At 39.1% G+C, this 21,277-nt stretch overlaps 1 protein-coding gene across 1 annotated transcript in view; it reads left to right on the top strand.

Annotated features, from left to right (window-relative positions):
* The window catches only part of ttn.1 (titin, tandem duplicate 1), a 153,882-nt gene that overhangs the window by 22,110 nt on the left and 110,495 nt on the right, over window positions 1–21,277 (top strand). Inside the window, 27 exon segments of the mRNA XM_066686859.1 lie at window positions 33–196; window positions 287–517; window positions 866–1,098; window positions 1,242–1,462; window positions 1,552–1,716; window positions 1,825–1,993; window positions 2,218–3,914; window positions 4,022–4,303; window positions 4,460–4,726; window positions 4,866–5,138; window positions 5,235–5,498; window positions 5,761–6,021; window positions 6,137–6,397; window positions 6,485–6,748; window positions 6,831–7,091; window positions 7,190–7,450; window positions 7,536–7,796; window positions 7,883–8,024; window positions 8,119–8,287; window positions 8,374–8,602; window positions 8,714–8,998; window positions 9,089–9,214; window positions 9,984–10,172; window positions 10,761–11,240; window positions 11,494–12,015; window positions 12,337–12,381; window positions 18,052–18,330. Coding sequence (XP_066542956.1) covers window positions 33–196; window positions 287–517; window positions 866–1,098; window positions 1,242–1,462; window positions 1,552–1,716; window positions 1,825–1,993; window positions 2,218–3,914; window positions 4,022–4,303; window positions 4,460–4,726; window positions 4,866–5,138; window positions 5,235–5,498; window positions 5,761–6,021; window positions 6,137–6,397; window positions 6,485–6,748; window positions 6,831–7,091; window positions 7,190–7,450; window positions 7,536–7,796; window positions 7,883–8,024; window positions 8,119–8,287; window positions 8,374–8,602; window positions 8,714–8,998; window positions 9,089–9,214; window positions 9,984–10,172; window positions 10,761–11,240; window positions 11,494–12,015; window positions 12,337–12,381; window positions 18,052–18,330 — 8,001 coding nt within the window.

The raw sequence follows: 21,277 nt of genomic DNA, 5'->3' as shown, positions 1-21,277 counted from the left end.
ATCAATCGATACAAAAACTTTTAATTTTACAGAGGCATACGAAGCTTACATAAAGGCACAGGAACCAGTGTGTCAACAGCCCAGAGAGGCAGATGTGCCTCCGGTTGTTACAACAGAAATACAAAAGGAGCAAATATTTAGTCAGAGGAGGCTGGTTCAGCAGACACAGATGATGCAGACCTTTATCTCTGAACAAGTATGTAAACCTAAAGTTACCTCATTGTCTTCCTCAGTTCACAAAGCTCTAGATTTTTGGAATGACTTCTAACCTCATTTGTTTTCACAGGATCTTCAAGTATCCGCTGTTGAGCAGAGGTACATCTATGATCTTGAATTACGTCTTCTTAAGATTACCTACCAGGAACTGGTGACGGAAGATGGGGAGCAGATGGATGTGAGCATTTCTGAGCATGAGGCTATGTCTCCAGCATTCAACATTCCTGTGAAAAATTACAGACTAAGGGAAAGAATGAGTGCCACGTTTCACTTTAAGATGGCAGGAACACCACTTCCTAAGGTTGGTGATATTTAATAGAGAGATAATTTCTTGTCTTCTACAGAAATATATCCAGAGATTAATTTGATAAGTTGTGTATCCATTTTGGATGTACCCAATTACTTAAAACATGAACTGTTCATGTATAATTGATGATTCATGGTGTTTGTCTTTGGTAAAGGTCATATTAATCTTAATAAAACTGTAATATTTATTGTATGTGTAAATCTCACACTCAACATTTTATATCATGAAACAAACAAACAAGAAAAAAAACATGAAAAGGTGTAAAACAAAACCTTTCTTGCACTCTTAATTACTTTTCTAAACATCTGTCATGTTCTTCAAATGTATCTTTACAATTTACAGATTGCATGGTTCAAAGATGGCAAACGTATCAAGCATGGAAATCACTATAAGATGGAGGTTCTTCAGGATGGAAGAGCCAGTCTGCGCCTTCCTGTGGTGCTTCCAGAAGATGAAGGAGTCTATACAGCTTTGATTAGCAACATAAAGGGAAATGCTATCAGTTCTGGGAAGCTTTATGTGGAATCAACACTTCCACAGACACAGATACCTCAGCCAGCAGTACAGAGAATTAGGTATGTTCAGTTTGTGAGTGTGATCATTGATGATTCTGCAGAACTAAACCAAACTTCTAAAATGCAACTATCTTTTCAAAACATATAGGATGTTTACACATATGACATTTCTTTCACTCATTAATTGTACAATTGCATTTCAGGTCCACCTCACCTCGCTCCACAAGCCGCTCTCCTGGACGTTCCCCTGGACGATCACCAGCTCGTAGGCTGGATGAGACTGATGAAGCTCACCTTGAGAGGCTTTATAAGCCTGTTTTTGTCACAAAACCATCATCTTTTAAGTGCTCTGAAGGACAAACAGCAAGATTTGATTTGAAGGTTGTTGGCAGACCCATGCCTGACACATACTGGTTTCACAATGGTAAGCACCAAAAAGTGGTTTTAAAGCAAAAGATCGACTGTACATTCTGATATGTGAGATAAGACATCAGCACATTTTCTTTCAATTAGGACAACAAGTGGTTAACGACTACACCCACAAGATTGTGGTGAAGGAGGATGGAACCCAGTCACTGATCGTGGTTCCTGCTATGCCTCATGACACTGGAGAATGGACAGTTGTGGCACAGAACAGAGCTGGAAAAACATCCGTTTCTGTGACTCTTACTGTAGAAGGTATGTTGCTAGTTTTGTTTACTGTGTCTGTTTTCAATTGTCTCAATTAGATGTATTATTTTTTGCTGACCTAAAAGTTAAATGTAATTTTGAATGTTATTTTTTTAGCCAAAGAAAACTTGATGAGACCTCAGTTTGTTGAGAAACTGAAGAACATCAGTGTAAAGGAGGGTAGTTTGGTTGAGCTAGCTGTGAAAGCAATAGGCAACCCCCTTCCTGACATTGTCTGGCTGAAGAACAGTGATATTGTCTCCCCACAGAAGCACCCAAATATCAAGTGAGTACTTGCTTTGGCAGCAACAACAATACAAACCACATTTAGGGATTTAAGTGTTCTTTTAAGTGTTAAGTGTTTCTTTGTACAATGCAAAAAAACACAAGAATATTTTTGTGATTTGAATTGCATAATTTAATTGTAAATTATATCAAGTACATTATGTTGCATGCAGTAATAATAATAATACTTGTTTTGACACAATGGAAATTATGTTTGCATTTAAGGATCGAGGGTGGCAAAGGAGAGGGTCATTTTAAGATCCCTCAGACTGCTGCTTCTGACAGTGCATGGTACACAGCCACAGCTATAAACAAAGCTGGCAGAGATACCACACGCTGCAGAGTGAATGTTGAGGTAGAGGCAGTGGAGCCTCAGCCAGAGAGAAAGCTCATCATTCCTAAAGGAACATACAAGGCTAAAGATATTGCTGCACCAGAGCTGGAGCCACTGCATCTCCGCTATGGTCAGGAGCAGTGGGAGGAGGGTGACCTTTATGACAAAGAGAAGCAGCAGAAGCCTCACTTCAAAAAGAAACTGACCTCTGTCAGACTCAAGCAGTTTGGCCCTGTGCATTTTGAATGTAGACTGACCCCTATTGGTGACCCCACAATGATTGTCGAGTGGTTGCACGATGGCAAGCCCCTGGCAGCTGCTAACAGACTGAGAATGGTCAATGAGTTTGGCTACTGCAGTCTTGATTATGAAGCTGCTTATGCCAGAGACAGTGGCGTCATCACTTGCAGAGCCACCAACAAGTTTGGTGTTGACCAGACCTCTGCTACCCTGATTGTGAAGGATGAGAAGAGTCTTGTTGAGGAAAGTCAGTTGCCAGAGGGCAGGAGGGGACAGAGAATAGATGAAATTGAACGCATTGCTCATGAAGGAGGTCCCTCAGGAGTTACTGTTGATGACATTACAGAGAAAACTAAACCCGAGATTGTCTTGCTTCCAGAGCCAGTAAGAGTACATGAAGGGGATACTGCTAAATTTCGTTGTAGAGTAACTGGCTACCCAACGCCGAAGGTCAACTGGTACCTCAATGGGCAGCTTATTCGCAAAAGCAAAAGATTCAGACTGCAGTATGATGGCATTCACTACTTGGAAATTGTAGATAGCAAATCCTATGACTCTGGCGATGTCAAAGTCGTGGCAGAAAACCCTGAAGGTGCAGTCGAGCATGTTGTGAAGTTTGAGATTCAGCAAAAGGAGGACTTCCGAGCTGTTCTACGCCGGGCCCCAGAGATTAAGGCTCCTGCACCTGTGCTTCAGGAACATGGTAAAGTGTCCTTTGAGGTTTTCAAACCGGAAAAGATTTCAGACACTGCCAAAGAGATCAAAGAGTTGGTCAGGCTGAGGAAAGCTGAGAGGGTGATCCATGAGAAATTAACAGAGGAAACTGAAGAGCTGAGGAGCAAATTTAAACGTAGAACTCAGGAGGGATATTATGAAGCAATCACTGCCGTTGAGCTTAAGTCCCGCAAGAAGGATGAGTCCTACGAAGATATGCTTAGGAAGAGGAAAGAAGAACTCCTTCATCATACCAAAGAATTAACTGAGGCTGAAAAGAAAAAAGAAGAGGAGGGAAAAGTCACTGTTCCCAAATTTAAGCCAGAGAAAATAGTACTTTCGCCAAGTATGGAGGCTCCAAAGATTTTGGAACGCATCCAAAGTCAAACAGTTGCTCTGGGTGATGAAGTGCGCTTCCGCTGCAGAGTTGTTGGCAGACCAGACCCTGAATGCCAGTGGTTCAAAAATGGAGTGATTCTTGAAAAATCAAACCATATTTACTGGCATTGGCCTGAAGACCACGTCTGCGAACTCGTCATTAAAGATGTCTGTGCTGAAGATTCCGCTAGCATCATGATTAAAGCCATGAACATTGCAGGAGAGACCTCAAGCCATGCATTCTTGCTGGTTCAAGGTAAAGCCATCTCAGAACATTTAAGTTCAAAGCTAAGGAATATACTTGAAAATAACTGTCACCACGTTTTATGTATTTTTTTTCTTTACTCTCATTATTATATTTAGGAAAACAAGTGGTTTCCTTCACCGAACTACTTGAAGATCAAAGTGCCAAAGAAAAGGACACCATGGTTACGTTTGAATGTGAGACAAATGAGCCTTTTATCAAGGTCAAATGGCTGAAGAACAATGTAGAGATTTTCTCTGGAGACAAGTACAGGATGCACTCTGACAGAAAAGTGCATTTCCTGTCCGTGCTGATCATTGGCATGAGTGACGAGGCAGAGTACAGCTGTGTTGTCATAGATGATGACCACATTAGAACCTCTGCAAGGCTTTTTGTTGAAGGTAATAGGTTAAAAATGAAATCATATAATGTAAAATTTGCTGTATATTTGATTGTCTGTGTTTGCTTATAATACAACAGCAGATCATGTGGCTTACATAAGCTGAACTTTCTATGCAGTATATTTTAATTAATGATAAAAATTCATATTTACATAGGTGCACCACTTGAAATTGTGAGGAATCTGGAGAACACAGAAGTACCCGAGACATACGCTGGAGAGTTTGAGTGTGAACTGTCCCGTGAAGATGCAGAAGGCACCTGGTATTTTGAGAGCAAAGAAATTACTCCAAGCTTAAAGTATGTGATATCCTCACGCCGCGGTCGCCACAGCCTGAGTGTAAAAGATGTGAAGAAAGAAGACCAAGGCAAATACACTTTCAAAGTGGGGGATCTCAAAACAAGTGCTTCCCTGAAGATGAAATGTAACTATAAATAATGTATAAGTGTGACTACATTTGCTGTTACAACATTTTGAATAACTTTAGTAATGATTGCATTGTAACATTTATATCATGGCTGTGAACCCCTAAGAGATTAATGTCTAATATCTGTCCACTGTAGTGCGTCCAGTCACACTGATGCAAGGCCTCTCTGACCTGACCGTCTGTGAAGGAGATATCGCCCAATTGGAGGTGCGGTTCTCTCAGGAGAATGTGGAAGGAATCTGGATGAAGAATGGTCAGGCCATCTCCGCCACAGACAGAATTCATGTTGTAATTGACAAACAGACCCATAAACTTCTCATTGAGGATGCTAAGAAAGATGACGCTGGGGTGTTTTCTTTCGCTGTTCCAATCCAAGACATTTCTACATCTGGAAAGCTTATTGTTCAGAGTAAGATTTTGTGGTTTCACTATCCTTGAGTGGTTTTCATTGATGCTGAGCAGACGTGAAAGTACTTAAATGAATTAATCTCCTTTTCTTTTACAGCTATAGACTTTTTGGCACCATTAAAGGATGTCCATTCAGTAGAGGGCACTAAGTCTGTTTTTGAGGCCAAGATCACTGCAGCTGATGTCAGCTCAGTGAAATGGTATCATAACGACAATTTAAAAATGCCCAGTGACAGAGTACAGATGGTCGCCAAAGGGTCCAAACAACGTCTAGTATTGAACAGAACCTTTGCTTCTGATGAAGGACAATATAAGATGGCAGTTGGTAGAGTCGACTCTTCATGCACACTTACAGTTGAAGGTTGGTTCTGTATTTGTGCACATATTTATATTAGTGGTGTCCAACTATTAAATGTCACTATGCTCTGTAAAACGAGTGAATTATGGGAGGAAGTTGTGGCCAAATTTGGTAAAGGTGTTAATTAGTGTAAAAAATACATAATAAAGTTTCCAGGTTAATCATGTGTGAAAAAAACGGTTAACATTGAGCGCACTAATTTATGTTAATTCGTGTACATTTTTATGCTGTAATAATAAACTAATTGTCCACATTTGCTTTTCAGAAATCAGTATTATAAAGCACATGGAGGACTTTGTTTGTACTGAGACCCAGAATGTGAAATTCGAGGTTGAAGTGTCTCATCCTGGAATTGATGCTCTCTGGACCTTTAAGAATCAACCACTTAAAACTGGTCCCAAGTACAAAATTGAGGCCAAGGATACCCATTATAGCCTTACTGTCATCAATGCCATGAAGGATGAAGAGGGAGTGTACACATTTGCTGCTGGAGAGAAGATATCCAGTGCTAAACTTGTTGTTTCAGGTATATTTGATGATGTGTTACAATTTGCCCCTTGATATCTTTATCCTGCAGAGTAAAGTTCTGTTAACATTAATCTGGTGTGTGCAGTTAAGTGATTGTTCTTTCTGTAAACTAGGTGGTGCTATAAGCAGACCCCTGCAGGATGTGACAGTAGCAGAGTCCCAGACTGCTGAGCTGGAATGTGAAGTAGCAAACCCCACTGCTGAAGGAAAGTGGTTCAAGGATGGACAGCATGTTGACTTCAGCGACATTGTCAGGAGTGAAGATATTGGCACTGTGAGACGCCTGGTTATTGCTATCACCAGACCACAGGATGTTGGAGAATACACCTATCAGGTGGCAAACTCCAAAACATCAGCCAACTTGAGGGTGGAAGGTAATTTCTTATACCTTATTCATACTTTGTTCTTTTTTAATCTTGTTTTGTTTTGGTTATGGATTAAGGCATATTCTTATTTTATAGCTGTTAAGATCAAAAAGACCATCAAGAACCAAACTGTCACTGAGACACAGGAGGCAACTTTTAGTCTTGAACTCACTCATCTGGATGTAAAAGGAGCCCAGTGGATCAAAAATGGAGTGGAGATTATTACAAGTGACAAATATGAAATCACAGTTGATGGCATGATTCACACCCTGAAAATCAAGGACTGTAACACCCAGGATGAATCGGTTTACGGATTTAAACTCGGAAAGCTCTCTGCTAATGCGAGACTGAATGTCGAGAGTGAGTATGGCAAAACGGTTCACATGTGTATCACATATGTGCTTCTTTAGACTTCAGTTTTAACTTTTGCTTTCTCTTGTAGCTATTAAAATAGTGAAGAAGCCTAAGGATGTTACATCACTGCTGGGTGCCACAGCCTCCTTTGAGCTGAGCCTCTCCCATGACAACATTCCAGTTAAATGGATGTTTAAGAATCAAGAACTAAGTCCAAGTGATAATATAAAGATTCTGTCTGAGAGGAAAGCCCATAAACTGGTTATTCAGAGTGTGGAGGATGACATGGCCGGAGAGTACACTGCTGTGGTTGGACATCTGCATTGCGCTGCACACCTACATGTTGAATGTAAGTATGGAGGAATATTTTCTTTCACATTGTAGTAAAGATGCAGTCATGCTTTTTTGATAGGACATAAATTAATATATATTTTATTGTTGATTAAGCTTTGAAGGTCACAAAACCTATAAAGGACTTGGAGATTCCAGAGACCCAGGTGGCCACATTTGAGTGTGAAGTTTCACATTTCAACGTCCCCTCAATCTGGCTGCAAAATGGAGTTGAGATTGAGATGAGTGAGAAGTTCAGTATTGTGGTGCAGGGCAAGGTCCACCAACTTAAGATTATGAACACCAACACACACGATGCTGCAGAGTACTCCTTTGTTTGTGGAAGTGACACCGTCTCTGCCACTCTGACCGTTAACCGTAAGTCTGTTATAAACTTTCTTTAAGTGTTTCTTCACTAAAATGAGAAAAATAACATAAGCATGCATCTTTTTCCATCTTTCAGCCATTCTGATCACGTCTACGCTCAACGACCTCAGCGCTCAGGAGAAGGACGTCATTACTTTTGAGGCGACTGTCAACTATGAGGGCATCGCCTACAAATGGCTGAAGAATGATGTGGAGATTCGATCCACTGACAGATGCCAGATTCGTTGTAAGCAGCTCACTCACACTCTCACCATCCGTAACGTGCACTTTGGTGACAGTGCAGATTACAAGTTTGTAGCTGGATCTGCCGAGACCTCTGCTAAGCTGTTTGTTGAGGGTAAGTGCTTACTAATTTCTACAGTTAATCTTTGTAGCTGACTTCAAATTTTATTGAAAGTTAATTTTCTTTATTTCTTTCCTTAGCACGTGTTATTGAGTTCACAAAACACATTAAAGACATCAAGGTCACAGAGAAGAAGAAGGCCATCTTTGAATGTGAGCTCTCTGAGCCTAATGTTCAGGTCACATGGATGAAAGACGGGCAGGAACTGGAGTTGTCTGACAGGTATTCTTTTCCATTTAATTTTAAGTGAAAGTAAAAGATCATACAGTAGTTATTTGAGATATTTTGCTCACAAGAAAACATTCCAATCTTTTAGGTTCAAAGCTACTACGGACAAATACATGCAGCGCTTGATGATCCAGACCACACGCATGTCTGATGCCGGAGAGTACTCTGTGGTTGCTGGCTCAAGTCTGTCTAAGGCTCTTCTTACTGTAGAGGGCAAAGATGTGCACATATCTGAGCCTGCTGAGAAGGACATCACTGTAATTTTTTTGGTTTTCATCACGTCCTCAAAATACACTACATGAACCTTGATCATTTTAATCATACATGTTTCCCCTGTAACCAGGTGGTTGAGAAGCAGAGAACCACGTTTGAGTTTGAAGTCAGCGAGGATGAAATTGAAGGCCGCTGGCTAAGGAACCAAACTGAGATTCAGTACTCTGACAAACGTTTCAACTACGTGACTATTAGGAAAGTGCATCGCTTGACAATCACAGAAACGTATAGGAGCGATGCTGGCGAATACACATTTATTGCTGGGAAGAACAGGAGCACAGTGAACCTGCATGTCAACAGTGAGTATCCGTGTTGGGACTGTTGATTTTTTCAAATATTCATTCCAAAAGGAATGTGGAGATTTTCTTGTATTCCCAGTTGTTTCAATAATTTTTTTTGTTTGGTTTAAGTCCCTGAGCCTCCTCAGATCATCAGACACTTGGAGCCTTTGTCTGTTGAAGCTGGAAAGCCTGCACGGTTCTCGGTGGAAGTCACTGGCATTCCCCAGCCCCAGGTCACTTGGTTCAAGGACTCTCAGGCACTCTCTGCTGGATTCAAATGTAAGCTCCAAAGAGAGGGTAATGAATACACTCTGCTGCTCATTGAAGTTTTCCCAGAGGACGCAGCTCAGTACACTTGTGAGGCAAGCAATGACTATGGGCAGGTCACCAGCTCTGCTGTGCTCAATGTGGAAGGTACATTTTGAAAAAAGTAAATGAAACAGTAAAGGAATAAGGTCAGTTATTCTGTATAGATTTTTAACATGTTTCTTTTCCCTTCATCAGTTCCAGAAGTGGTCTCTCCAGAAGTTACAGTTCCACTGTCACCACCTGTGATAATAACTTCAATACATGATGCTTGTATTGAGGAGGGAGAGTCTGCCAGGTTCCAGTGCAATGTCTCTGGAGAAGGTATATCTGAAAACTGTTCAAAATTATTTTTTTATAGACATTATGAATGCTAATTGATTAGAAGAATACACTAGGGCTTGCCTCAAATATTCGGATATTCGTTTATTTGGATAAATGTGGCTATCAATAAAAACATGCTACAGCAACTTGCTTACATTGAAGCATGGCAAAGCTAAAGTTCATTTTGTCAGCTTTATACCTCAAATTAGAACACCTCCATGAAGCTCTGGTTTATTCATGTACACTTTGTCCTTATTGGCACCTTGTATGGATGAGTTGGCGAATGACTCAACGAGCAGGAGTAAAAACAGCTCTCCCCACTCCACCCATTTTCAGGCTCAACAGCATAATAGTCTTTGTGCAAATGAAGCCTAAAACTCATATAAAACAGTCTAACGTCCTAAAACACCACACTTACAAATGAAGTGAGGCGACACCACAGTTCATTTTGTCAGCTTTGTGCCTGATATTAGAGCACCTCCACTCAAACTGGTTAAATTGTGTAAACTCTGTGCCTTTAGTTAGCTAGCTAGTTAGCAGGTTAGCGAGCGTAGGTAGCAAGCAAAGCTGTGCTGTGAGCCACAGCGCATCCTGGAGAGAGGGATATTAAAGCAGGGGAGGGAAGCGGATTTTCTTAATGAAAACAATATATAACAGTCCCCAAATATGTGAATATTCACCAAATATCCAGGCCAAAGCGCCAAAGCCCTAACAATGTTATTCGGGACAGCCCTAGAATAAACCTCTCTTCTCTTTTTTTTTTTTGTAGACCTGACAGTTACTTGGTACTGCAAAGATAAGGAGATTAAGCAGTCTGACATCTACAGAATGTCTCAGTATGATAACTGCCTCCAGCTGGAGATTGTAAGAGCATACGCTGAGGATGAAGGGGAATACACCTGTGTTGCTCGAAATTCCTCTGGAATGGTCTCTTGCTCTGCAGTTTTGAAAGTGAACGGTCAGTCCCCCCAAAAAACTTTTTTTCTCACGAATAGAGTTAAGTAATATTCTTAATAAGTAATAAGTAATATTATAAGTATAAGTAATATTCTTAATTCCGAGTATTTGGTCATGCTAAAAATGGATGAGCATAAAGATAACATGTTTTCTGTGTTTGTATTTTATGACGGAATTTGCTTCTTCACACTTATGATTGTTCTGAAGACTTAATTTTTTTTTACATTTCAGCTTATTGTCCAGTCATAAAACTGCTTTGAAAGTAATAAAAAAATCATGAAAAAAAATATATATGATAATATGATAATATATATATATATAAATGATATACAGAGACATCCCTTAATATTTTGGTTTATTTGTTTTTTCTTTTATATCAAGCCTCTGTTCTTGAATGAATGAAGAGCTTTTACTTTTTTAGTATGAAGAAAATAATACTTGTATGGAGAGATTTCACTTTGCTTGTCAATCTTTGTTCATGGACAACAACACTTCTGATTTCCAACTTCATCATTCCCACACTACTCTAACTGCCTGAACAATATGAACTTTTCATATAACTGTCTTATTTTATTTTTTTATCGTCCAGATCTCAGTGTGAAAACTGTAAATAGTGTGTCAAGCACTGGAGTATCTCTTTCGGAGAGGGTCACATCACACACCCTGAGTGAGACCCATTCTTCTTCCTCTATTCAAACTTTTGAAATGGTGTCCAGAGTGGAAACGACCACAAAGTCTGTAAAAAGCACAGAATTCCAGATGCAGAGAACATCTGTGGAAGAATTTCCCGAAAGTCCTGTGTTGACCATGAAAATGAATGACCTGATAGTCAGTCTGGGTGACATAGCTCAGTTCAGCTGCTCCTTTGAAGGCCAGCCTCTTACTGAAATTGCATGGGACCATAATGGAACGATGCTTATGAATACAGAGAGAGTACAATATTTGCACCATGGAGAGATCTTATCTCTCATTATTCTGAATGTCCAACTTGCAGACCAGGGCTATTACTGCTGTACCGTTAAAAATAGACATGGTGAAAATCAAACATCTGCACGACTGACAGTAGAAGGTGGTTACAGATTTTATTTACTCTTTAATGTCCATTCCATCCCATCCTGCTTAAAGCTGGTGTTATTTTCCATACGACTATGACTAATTTTAATTATTTCATGTAATGGTTTTTAATCCGGTAAATAGGTTACTCTTTCACAAGCCTGGCCTAACACCATCCTTCCATCACGCTAACTCATTTATCAATGCTAAAATATCCTCTTACTGATGAATAATCCCTAATAAATCTCCCTAACTTTATTCTCACTCAGCCAAGGACGCACCCCTCAAAGCAGAAACCCCATTCTCTTCTGATTATGTCAGTAAATCTTCCAAAAGTGAAAATGAGTCCAGTGCAAAGGCCTCTGATCAAGAAGAAAAAGAAAAACAGGAGTCCATGCAACATGTCGGACAGCTTCACCCTTCCTCCCTGAAAGCAAAGTGGCTAACGTGCAGACACTACTTCCCTGATGTTGTGCCGTTGGTGGAATATGAATTATATCAAGCAACCGAGCCTGAGTTCCTTGTGAAACTGCCACCACAAATCCTTGACAAGCAAAAAGAGAATGTCTCTCTTTATTGTATAATCAAAGGAATGTCCTCTCCATATGTGGTTTGGCTAAATAACCACGTAAATGTTGAAGAGTCAAGGTTATTCTCAATGAAACATGATGGGCCCTTGTGCTTCTTAAATGTAATGAATGTTGATGCCAAGAAAGGTGGCTCTTACACATGCAAAATTATCAATGCTGCAGGAGATAATACTTGCAGCACTCCGCTCAGACTGAAGACAGGTTGGCATTTGCATGCTTTGGTCCCTATCATCTTTTTTTAGTTCTGCCTTTATGTCTAAATTCTGTAAATTCTCATTCCTACTTGACATGTGTGAAGCAGACTGCGACATCTCTTGAAAAATATTTTAACAAAAGAAAGTGATCTCTTTGGTGGGAGTTGACTGAGACTGTGTTAAGCATCCTTCAAGGGAGTTCTTCAAATAAGATGTGGTTCATTTTGAGTAGAAAATTGATTTTAATATGTGATTGCACAAACCCACAAAAAAAAAAAAAAAACATGGTTTCTAATAACCCACATGTTTGCTTTTCATTTCATTTCAGTGTCAAAGACAGAAGAGGAACCTTCATATGTGGAGGAAACCAAAGGTAAACTACAAAATATGGGTCTGCCCATAATGATAGTCGTAATTAAAAAAAAAAAAAGTACACAAAGGGACACTACACATTACAGAACAAAGAGAAACCAAAATAACATATTATTATAATGCCAATAACTATGTTTAATGACCGATAAAATAGATGACTTTAATAAATTACTTTAAAGTAAATGAGTGTTTTTATAACAGTCTGTATTTGCTCAGAATGTCTATAACTGATATAATCTGGTCTGAAATAATTAATATGTGAAAATGTAATTTCTGTGCTCAGCTTTTTCTAGCTTGGCTGTGTCTACAGAAGAGGACTCTTACACAACAAGCCTTCATATAAAAGAAAAAGGCAAAGCCTTTGAACTTAAGCCAGAATCTAAATTATATTCAGATACATTAGAAAGACAAATAGAAAAGCCAGTTTTTGTAACCAAACTCTCCCCAGCAATCATTACTGTTGGAAACACAGCTAAATTTACTGTCACTGTGTCTGGATTTCCAAAACCCTTTGTTCAGTGGTTTCACAATGGTGAGATAATAACCTCTTCATCTGTTTATACATTCGTCCAGGAGAATGAGGAATACACTTTGGTGATAAGCAATGTTAGAAAGGAATTAGAAGGAGAGTACACTTGTACTGCAAGCAATAGGTTTGGCAAATCAACATGCACTTCTTATCTACATGTTAAAGTGAAAGATACACAGAATGTTGAACAACAAATTAGACAACCACCATATTTCACCAAAGCAATACAGTCTTTACAGTGCACAGTTGGAGGAAGTGCAGTCTTTGAATACCAAGTTGTAGGAGCTCCTCTCCCCAACATTCAGTGGTTTAGAGGAAGCTATCATATTCAGCCTAGTAAATATTGTAGCATTGTACATAATATGGATGGATCTGGCTTCTTGAAAATGATGCACCTTGAGCAAAGTGACAGTGGTTCCTACTCATGTAAGGCATCCAACTTGCTGGGAGAAGCATCTTGCAGTGCTGAACTAATTGTCTTCATTGATACTGTGTCAGAATCCCAAAAGCAAGAGCAAGTCGTTTCACTGCAGCAAAAAACTTGCAAAGTGTCTGTGAGCGAACAGACCTCAAAGTCTTATTTGTATAGCATGCATCTTCCTGGACAGCCCAGCGCTACTCTGCAAGAGAGACACACGATTGATTATACCATTGGCACGGAAGATAGGCAGGGTGTAGAAAGTGAGCAAGTTGGTACTATATGTGATGTAAATGTTTCATCTGCAACTATGCACATAGAACAGGTAACTAAGCAAGCTGCAGTTCTGCAGTCTCATGAAACACAAGAGAGAGAATGTGTTGCTCCAGTCCAGCGGCAACCAGCTGTGGCAACATCTTTGAAACAGCTCCACCTGGCTACAATGGCCTCTGCTGTTCATGAAAGCCAAGGCTTTACTGAACAACACCTTGATCGTATCAAAAGTCCTGGGGTCATGGAACTTGAACCCACTAAGGAACAACCCACAAAAGTGATGTCTGCTATTTCTGAGAGCATGACCCCTCTTACACTTCTGAAAGCTGAAACTGTCACTACCATAGACAGTAAGAAGTTACAATCAGTTCCAGAGCCAAACGTTGCTGTCAGTAGTCATCAAGTTGAAATGAACATTGCTATCTTAAGAGAAGAATGCAAGATGATCCCATACCCTGATGAGGAGAAAAGCTTTAGAATAAAAGAAGGGGTAAAGATATTACAGTCTGCAATAACTTCAGAGAATCTGCCACTTACAGAGACTCATACTTCAACCATACCAGCTTTTGAGTGCACTGAATGTTTCAGAGGAAAGGAGCAATACAAACCAGTTCTTACATCAGTCAGTGACATTAAACATGTCTTCCCTAAGGAAGATATTTTTAATATAGATAAACCATCTGGGGAGATGGCACAGTTGTCCAAAGATCAGATGTTGAAATCAGCCCTCATTGTTGAAGAAAAGCATAAACTCAAGGCAGACATAACAGCTGCAGTTGCAGGTTTAGACAGTCCTGTTATTGTGCATTCTCAAAGGGAAGAGAATCCCGTGCTTAATTTACAGGTAATTGGTGACCAAGGTATTCTTTCAGCTGAAAGTAGATTTACCAGTGAGAAACCAGAACCAGAGCAAGCTGAATCCAGAAAAAGCCCAGTTCCTTTGCTCACAACATCTGTGGATGATCAGAGAGCAGTATATTGTGAAGACGTAACTCAAATTTCTTCCAGAGAGTCCACAGTGTCCATAAAACCGTGGGAAGAGGCTCCAGCCAAGCTAAATCTTCCATCAATACAGTCAGAGACTACTTTATGTAAAGAAGGGCTACCCTGCATTCAAGAGCCAGACCAACAGGTAGCACAGCTGAGGCAGCAAAAAGCTCGTATGCATGCAGTTGCTATAGAAGAGAAAAGAGAACTGACAGCAGATTTCTCCAAACACCTTGATATTTCTGTCAAAGGGGTCAAACCTCATGTTAGAAAGGAGCCCAAACCTTTGCACAGTTTGCATGTGGTGTTGGAGCCTACGCAGCTTCCAAAGGAATGTCCTTTTAGCACTAGTGTTAAAGAGCAACATGCACTTATACAAAAGGAAGATAATTGGAATGTTATGCATGCAATGTCAATGTCAGACACACCCACTTTAAAGGAGGGTCACACAGACAATCTTATATTAATAGAGAAGTGTACTTGCATGTTAAATGCAGAACCCAAACTGCCTGTGCAACCTCTTCATATTGAGGAGAAGGCCATAGCCACAGAAAGCTGCATCACCCTTGAAGCTGCAGAACAGGACTTTGCTGTTCAAATTCAAGAAGGCCAGTCACTAAGGCAGTCAATATTAATGGAAGAAAAGCAACCTTTTACAGGTGAAGTAACTCAGGACAGTATCAAACCTAAGACCGCAGTTACAAATATTATCACTCAGCCTACAGCACCTCTTCTGGTGACTGAGTCTCAAGAAAGCAAAGCCCTTTCAAAGGAAATCACATTAGTGATTCCCACATCAAAATCACATTCTTTGAATATCAAGCATCAGCTGAAAAATGCACTACTGTGTGCTTTGTCTTGTGAACAACCATTAATTCTTGCAGATATGGTGTGTGTCTTGGAAGTTGTGGAAGTGAAAGAGGTCAAGGTATGTAAAGAACCTAAGTGTAGAAAGTTTTCGTGTCTTATTACAACACCATCTGCCCCAGTAGAAATAACTATTGCCTTTGAGGGTGAATATCCTCAGACAGCTGATCTCAGGAGTGAAGTTCAGGCTGCCTTAAACTCCATTATTTATCAGGAGCAACATGTCTGCACTTCTGAACAGTTTGACACAGTGCCTCTTCTCAGACACCAGAGGGTACAGCCTAGTATTGCTCCTTCAAAAGAGATACTGTCCCCAGTGGTGGAGACTGTGCAGTTGACAGAAAATGTAGAAATGTTTCCACCACCAAAATCTCAGTCAGCTGCACTGAAGACTGAAACTAAAGAGTCTTTACAGTATATAACGGGACAGGAAGAAATACTTGTACAAGAGTCAACACAAAAGATCACCCAGATGACCACTGAAAGAAAGCTGGACGTCCAGAAGTCCATACAGACTGAAATTAAATCTGTGTCAGTACAAGGCTATGAGAGAGATGTGGGTCTCACTGCTGTTATCTCAGATTTACCCATGAAAGCAGTTCCAGTTGAGGAGTCTACAAAAGCCCTCATTCAAAAAGAAAGGAGGGAAGCATTTCTTACAGAGGACATAATAACAGAAGAGAAGTCTGAACATCAGGCTTTGGAGAAGGAGCTTTTGCAGTTGACAGAAGTGTTGCCAACACCAAAATTTCAGTTGGCTGCAACTAAGACAGAAACTAAAGAGTCTGTACAGTATAAAACTGTTCAGGAAAAATTTGTTGTAGAAAAGTCAACACAACAGATGACTCAGGTGACCACTGAAAGACAGCTGGACGTCCAGAAATCGATTCAGACTGAAAGGAAATCTCTGTCGGCACAAGGCTATGAGAAAGATGTAGGTCTTGCATCTGTAACCTCAGGTTTATCCAAGACAACAATTCCAGTTAAAAAGGCTTCAGAGGCACTTATTCAGAAAGAAAGAAGGGAAGAATATCATGTAGAGGACATAACAGAAGGAAAGTCAGAACCTCAGGTTTTAGCCAAGAAGCTTTTGCAGTTGACAGAAAAAGTGCAAATGTTGCCGACCCCAAAAACTCAGTCAGCTGCATCAAAGACTGTAACTAAAGATTATTTACAGTCCCAAACAGATCAGGAACAATTTGTTGTAGACACGTCAACAAAACAGATGACTCAGGTGACCACTGAAAGAAAGCTGGACATCCAGAAGTCCATACAGACTGAAATGAAATCAGTGTCAATACAAGGCTTTGAGAGAGATGTACGTCATGCAGCTGTAACCTCAGATTTACCCATTAAAGCAGTTCCAGTTGAGGAGTCTACAAAGACCTTTATCCAAAAAGAAAGACTGGAAGAATTTCTTATAGAGGACATAACAGCAGAAAGGAAGTTAGAACCTCAGGTTTTGGCCAAGGAAATGCAGTTGACAGAAAATGAGGAAGTGTTGCCAAGGCCAAAAACTCACTTGGCTGCACCTAAGATTGACACTAAAGAGTCTGTACAGTATAAAACTGTTCAGGAACAATTTGATGTAGAAAAGTCAACACAACAGATGACTCAGGTGACCACTGAAAGACAGCTGGACGTCCAGAAATCCATTCAGACTGAAAGGAAATCTCTGTCTGTACAAGGCTATGAGAGAGATGTAGGTCTTGCATCTGTAACCTCAGGTTTATCCAAGACAACAATTCCAGTTAAAGAGGCTCCAGAGGCCCTTATTCAGAAAGAAAGAAGGGAAGAGTTTCTTATAGAGGACATAACAGCAGAAGGGAAGACAGAACCTCAGGATCTGGAGAAAGAGCTTTTGTTTGAAACACCATTAGAAGATGTTGCTGTGGTGGAGGGTTCTGCGGTTACATTTAAGGTTAAAATAAAACATGTGATTAATGTTAACTGGTTTTTCAAATGTAAATTGATCAAATCTGGCAAAGAGTTCAAATGTTCCAAAGACCAGGACACACATACATTAGTAATCAACAAAGTTTTGAAAGAAAAACATGAAGGAGAGTACACATGCGAAGCTGTGAGTGAAGCTGGCAAGGTCTCAACGTCATCAAGGCTCACAGTGGTCTCAAGAGGTTGTATTTTGCAGGTCTTTTTGTCACCATAATTGAGACATCTAATCATTAACAGTTTTCAGTTTAGGTGTAGAACATTCCGATCATTACTAATTATCCACTACGTGCCTGTATCACCAGCATATTCTCATCAATTCACCTTTTTCTGACTACATTTGGGGAGTTCTGATCACGTGTGGAAACCTACTTTCACCTACTTTCATATTTGAACATAAAAAATGTCTATTTCTGTCTTCTTCACTCCATTCCTGAAGCATGTGTTGGTACATTATATCATTGTGTGGCTCCTTCATCAACTCCTTTTGAAACTCTAATCTAATATTCACATCATTTTTTTTTCACAGTTACTTGAGGACTACTCTCATTTTCACCTTATCCATACTACATCCTGCTGACCACAGTTTAGATGCTTATAAAATGTATGGGATCATTAATTTGTATATTTTATCTCTCATAATTTAGTACCACCAGTTTTCAAGCGAAAAATCCATGATCTGGAAATCAACGCTGGCACTCCTGCGAAGTTTGAATGCGAGACTGAAGATGCACCTGACGTGACCTTCAAATGGTTCAAGTCTGACTCAGAAATCAAACAGAGTGACAAGTACAGGATCATCAGCCGTGCTATCACATCAACCCTGGAACTCCTGAATTCAACCAAAGATGACAGTGGAGAATATTCCTGTCGTGCTTCTAACAAACATGGAAGTGAAAGCTGCACTGCTAAACTGAATGTTACTGGTGAGTTTACTGGGTTTTATTATTTCAAGCTTTGCATCTGCGTTGGAACAATTATATAAAAATAAATGGCAGCAGCATTTGATTCGAGTTGTTTTTAAATTGAAGTAATGTGAAAGCTGATAGTGCTTAGATATTGTTGCCACCACATTTTAAGCATTTTTATGAGGTTGTTCTAATGAGATTGGTTAGTTGAGGACCATTTCATAAAATCAGTGTGTGTGTCAATAATGTTTGTTCAGTCTTATTTACTTGTCCTGTCTTTGTGTGACTCCCTGCTGCTGGAATGTAAGCGTAAGCGTCAGCGTCTACTGTCTGCAAAGTTTTGAGTTTTCATGTGAAAGCCTATTGTGCCTTAATGATGGCTGAGAGCCATTTTCTGCAGGAGATGCAATGATCTTTGAATAATCTATAAATATATGTAGATTTTTTATTTCTTTTTTATGAATCAAAATATTATTTATATGTTAAATGTTTTGTAATTCTCTACTTGTTTGTGTCTGTGGGCATGTCAGAGTCAAACGTTTCTTTTCTGAAAATCTTGAAATTACAGACTTTGTGCTAACAAGATCATCCCCAGTGAACATTGTCTGGTACAAAGAAAATATTTGCATATCTTCTGCATTTAACTATCAAGGATCTTCTGATAACTAATACACTCTTGAAATAACATCAGTCTCTGGAATCACACCCCATATCAATTTGGTGCAGCCTTGGACAGTTCATATGTCACTGCTCTAGCCAAACCTAGATGTTTTTGATGCATTGAGTGTAGCCCTAGCTACCTCCATCACATGTGGAGTGCATAATGAAAAAGTGAAGTACAAAAGAACTTTAAAATAGATAAAACTTTTGAAAATAAGTTAGTAACTCTTGCGTGTCCAAACCCAAAGCTTATACGATGTTCATATGCTTATATGTATTTCTATGTGATAGTTGAAGCGCATATTATTTGTCTTTTCTGACAAAGCAGGGTAAGTACTTTCCATATTCCATGTATATGCCATTGTGTTTTGTCGTGTTTAAAAGTCTGTCATTGTGGTGTGCAAGATGTGATTTAGCTGTAAAAATCGATAGATACAGTGGAGATAATTGCTTAAAATGTTGCATCAAGTCCTTATATATGAGATTATAAGAATACTACTTTTGATAAAGACCTTTTGAATTTGGAGATTATGGTGGTTGCTTATCATGACAAGCATATCTAACTGTAATTTTTTTTTTGTGAAAAGCTAAATTAGGCTAATTGTGCAAGTTGTATTATTATATTGATATTAAAACATTAATGATCATAATAACAACTAAAACATTAATGATATTGTCAGTAGGACATAAAATCATGTTTTTGATAAAAGTTTTCATTTTTATTCTCAGAAACTTCCTCCATCACCAAAGAATTACAAATGCTGGATGTAGTAAAGGGACCGAGTGCTGTATTTCAATGTGAGATTATTGGTGCTGCCCCATTTGGAATTAACTTATTAAGTAACAAAAGAACAGTCATTTTGGATAAAAAGCAGAGCCTTCATTTCCAAGAATCAATTGCACATTTGGAAACTCATTCATTTGAAAAATCAGATATTGGGAAATACCAATATTGTTTATCAAATGAAATTGGACAGATCTCTTCAGAATCAGTTGCTGAGCTGAGAGGTTAGTACATCAGAGAAAGGGCAGCTTCTGCTAGTTTCCCCATCACTAACAAGTGTGTTTCAACTAACATGCAGCGTGGGCTGTAGTTTCAAGCTTTAAACAGCTAACAACGCACTGGGCAATTTGCAGATTCTGATGTTGGCATGGCCAAAAATGATCAGTACAGCTTTATTATATACTAAATCTGCAATATCAAAATGTTTCTAATTGGGAAAAAAGTTACTAAAGCTTAATCCAAGAAGAAGAAATTACTTACATTTAAGGAATAGATATTGGATTTGACTTAAATTCTATGGAGACAAGTATTTTCCTTTGTTATTTTTATATCTTGCCCAAATAAAACCATAAAATGTTATAAAGCTGCAAAAACATTCTGTTTCCAAAATCATGTCTACCTACTATTTGACATAAAATGTTATTTGGTAGCATGATACAAGGGGATATGGGGGGGAACATTGCATTTCATTAAATAAATGAAACCATAAGTCAAAATAAATTTTCAGTAGGCTCAAAAGTTTATACAAAGACTCATCAAATCAATGAAAAAGTCTAACTATTGTATGTATGTAGCATACCCATTATAACATCACCCAAATTTAACCCATGACTAATAGAAAAAAAATTGAGCAAGTGAAAATGATAGATTGCAGTTAGTTTAACCAGAGAACAGTAGTGAAATCCACTCATCAGTTTTAATGATTTATGTGGTCTTGTATGAACTGTGTGACATGTTTTGACATATCTTCAGATACATGTACATTATTGCTCTTTATTCTTGTGGTGATCACTGTTCAATCTTTGGTTTGTTTCCTCTGTTTCACTTGTCCTTTGGAAATTGTTGGAAAGGGATTCTGAGTTTTCACTGCAGGAAATGTGAATGAATCAATGTGTTGCTTTACGGTTCCAGCTCTTCATTCTTGTGAAAAAATTGAAGAATGTTGCTGTCCTAAAGAGATATAAACTTTGTCTATTGAAGGCATGTTGACATGACCAAAAGTGTTTGTCACTTGGTGTAAGGTTGAAGCACAGCTTTAAGAGAGTCTTAGTGATACAACACCATAGTAAAAAAAATAATAACTACATTGTTGAATGTCTGCATGACCTTATGGAGAAAAAACTTGTTCTTATGTGGAATTTCAAATTTTTATTCATTAGCCAATTTGCTTACTGATAGTCTTACTGATATAGGCATGCTCTGGATTAAAGGTAGAAAGTAGTGTTTGATTCATTGAACATTTTCTGTGTTGCCTGTCAGCATTGTGTTTAGTAGATGTTTCTTTACTTTGGTGACATGGAG

The sequence above is a fragment of the Hoplias malabaricus genome, chromosome 12, assembly GCF_029633855.1.
Source record: "Hoplias malabaricus isolate fHopMal1 chromosome 12, fHopMal1.hap1, whole genome shotgun sequence".
Lineage (NCBI taxonomy): Eukaryota > Metazoa > Chordata > Actinopteri > Characiformes > Erythrinidae > Hoplias > Hoplias malabaricus.
Note: the sequence above shows the minus strand (reverse complement) of the source record. Positions and strands in the feature narration are given on the sequence as shown.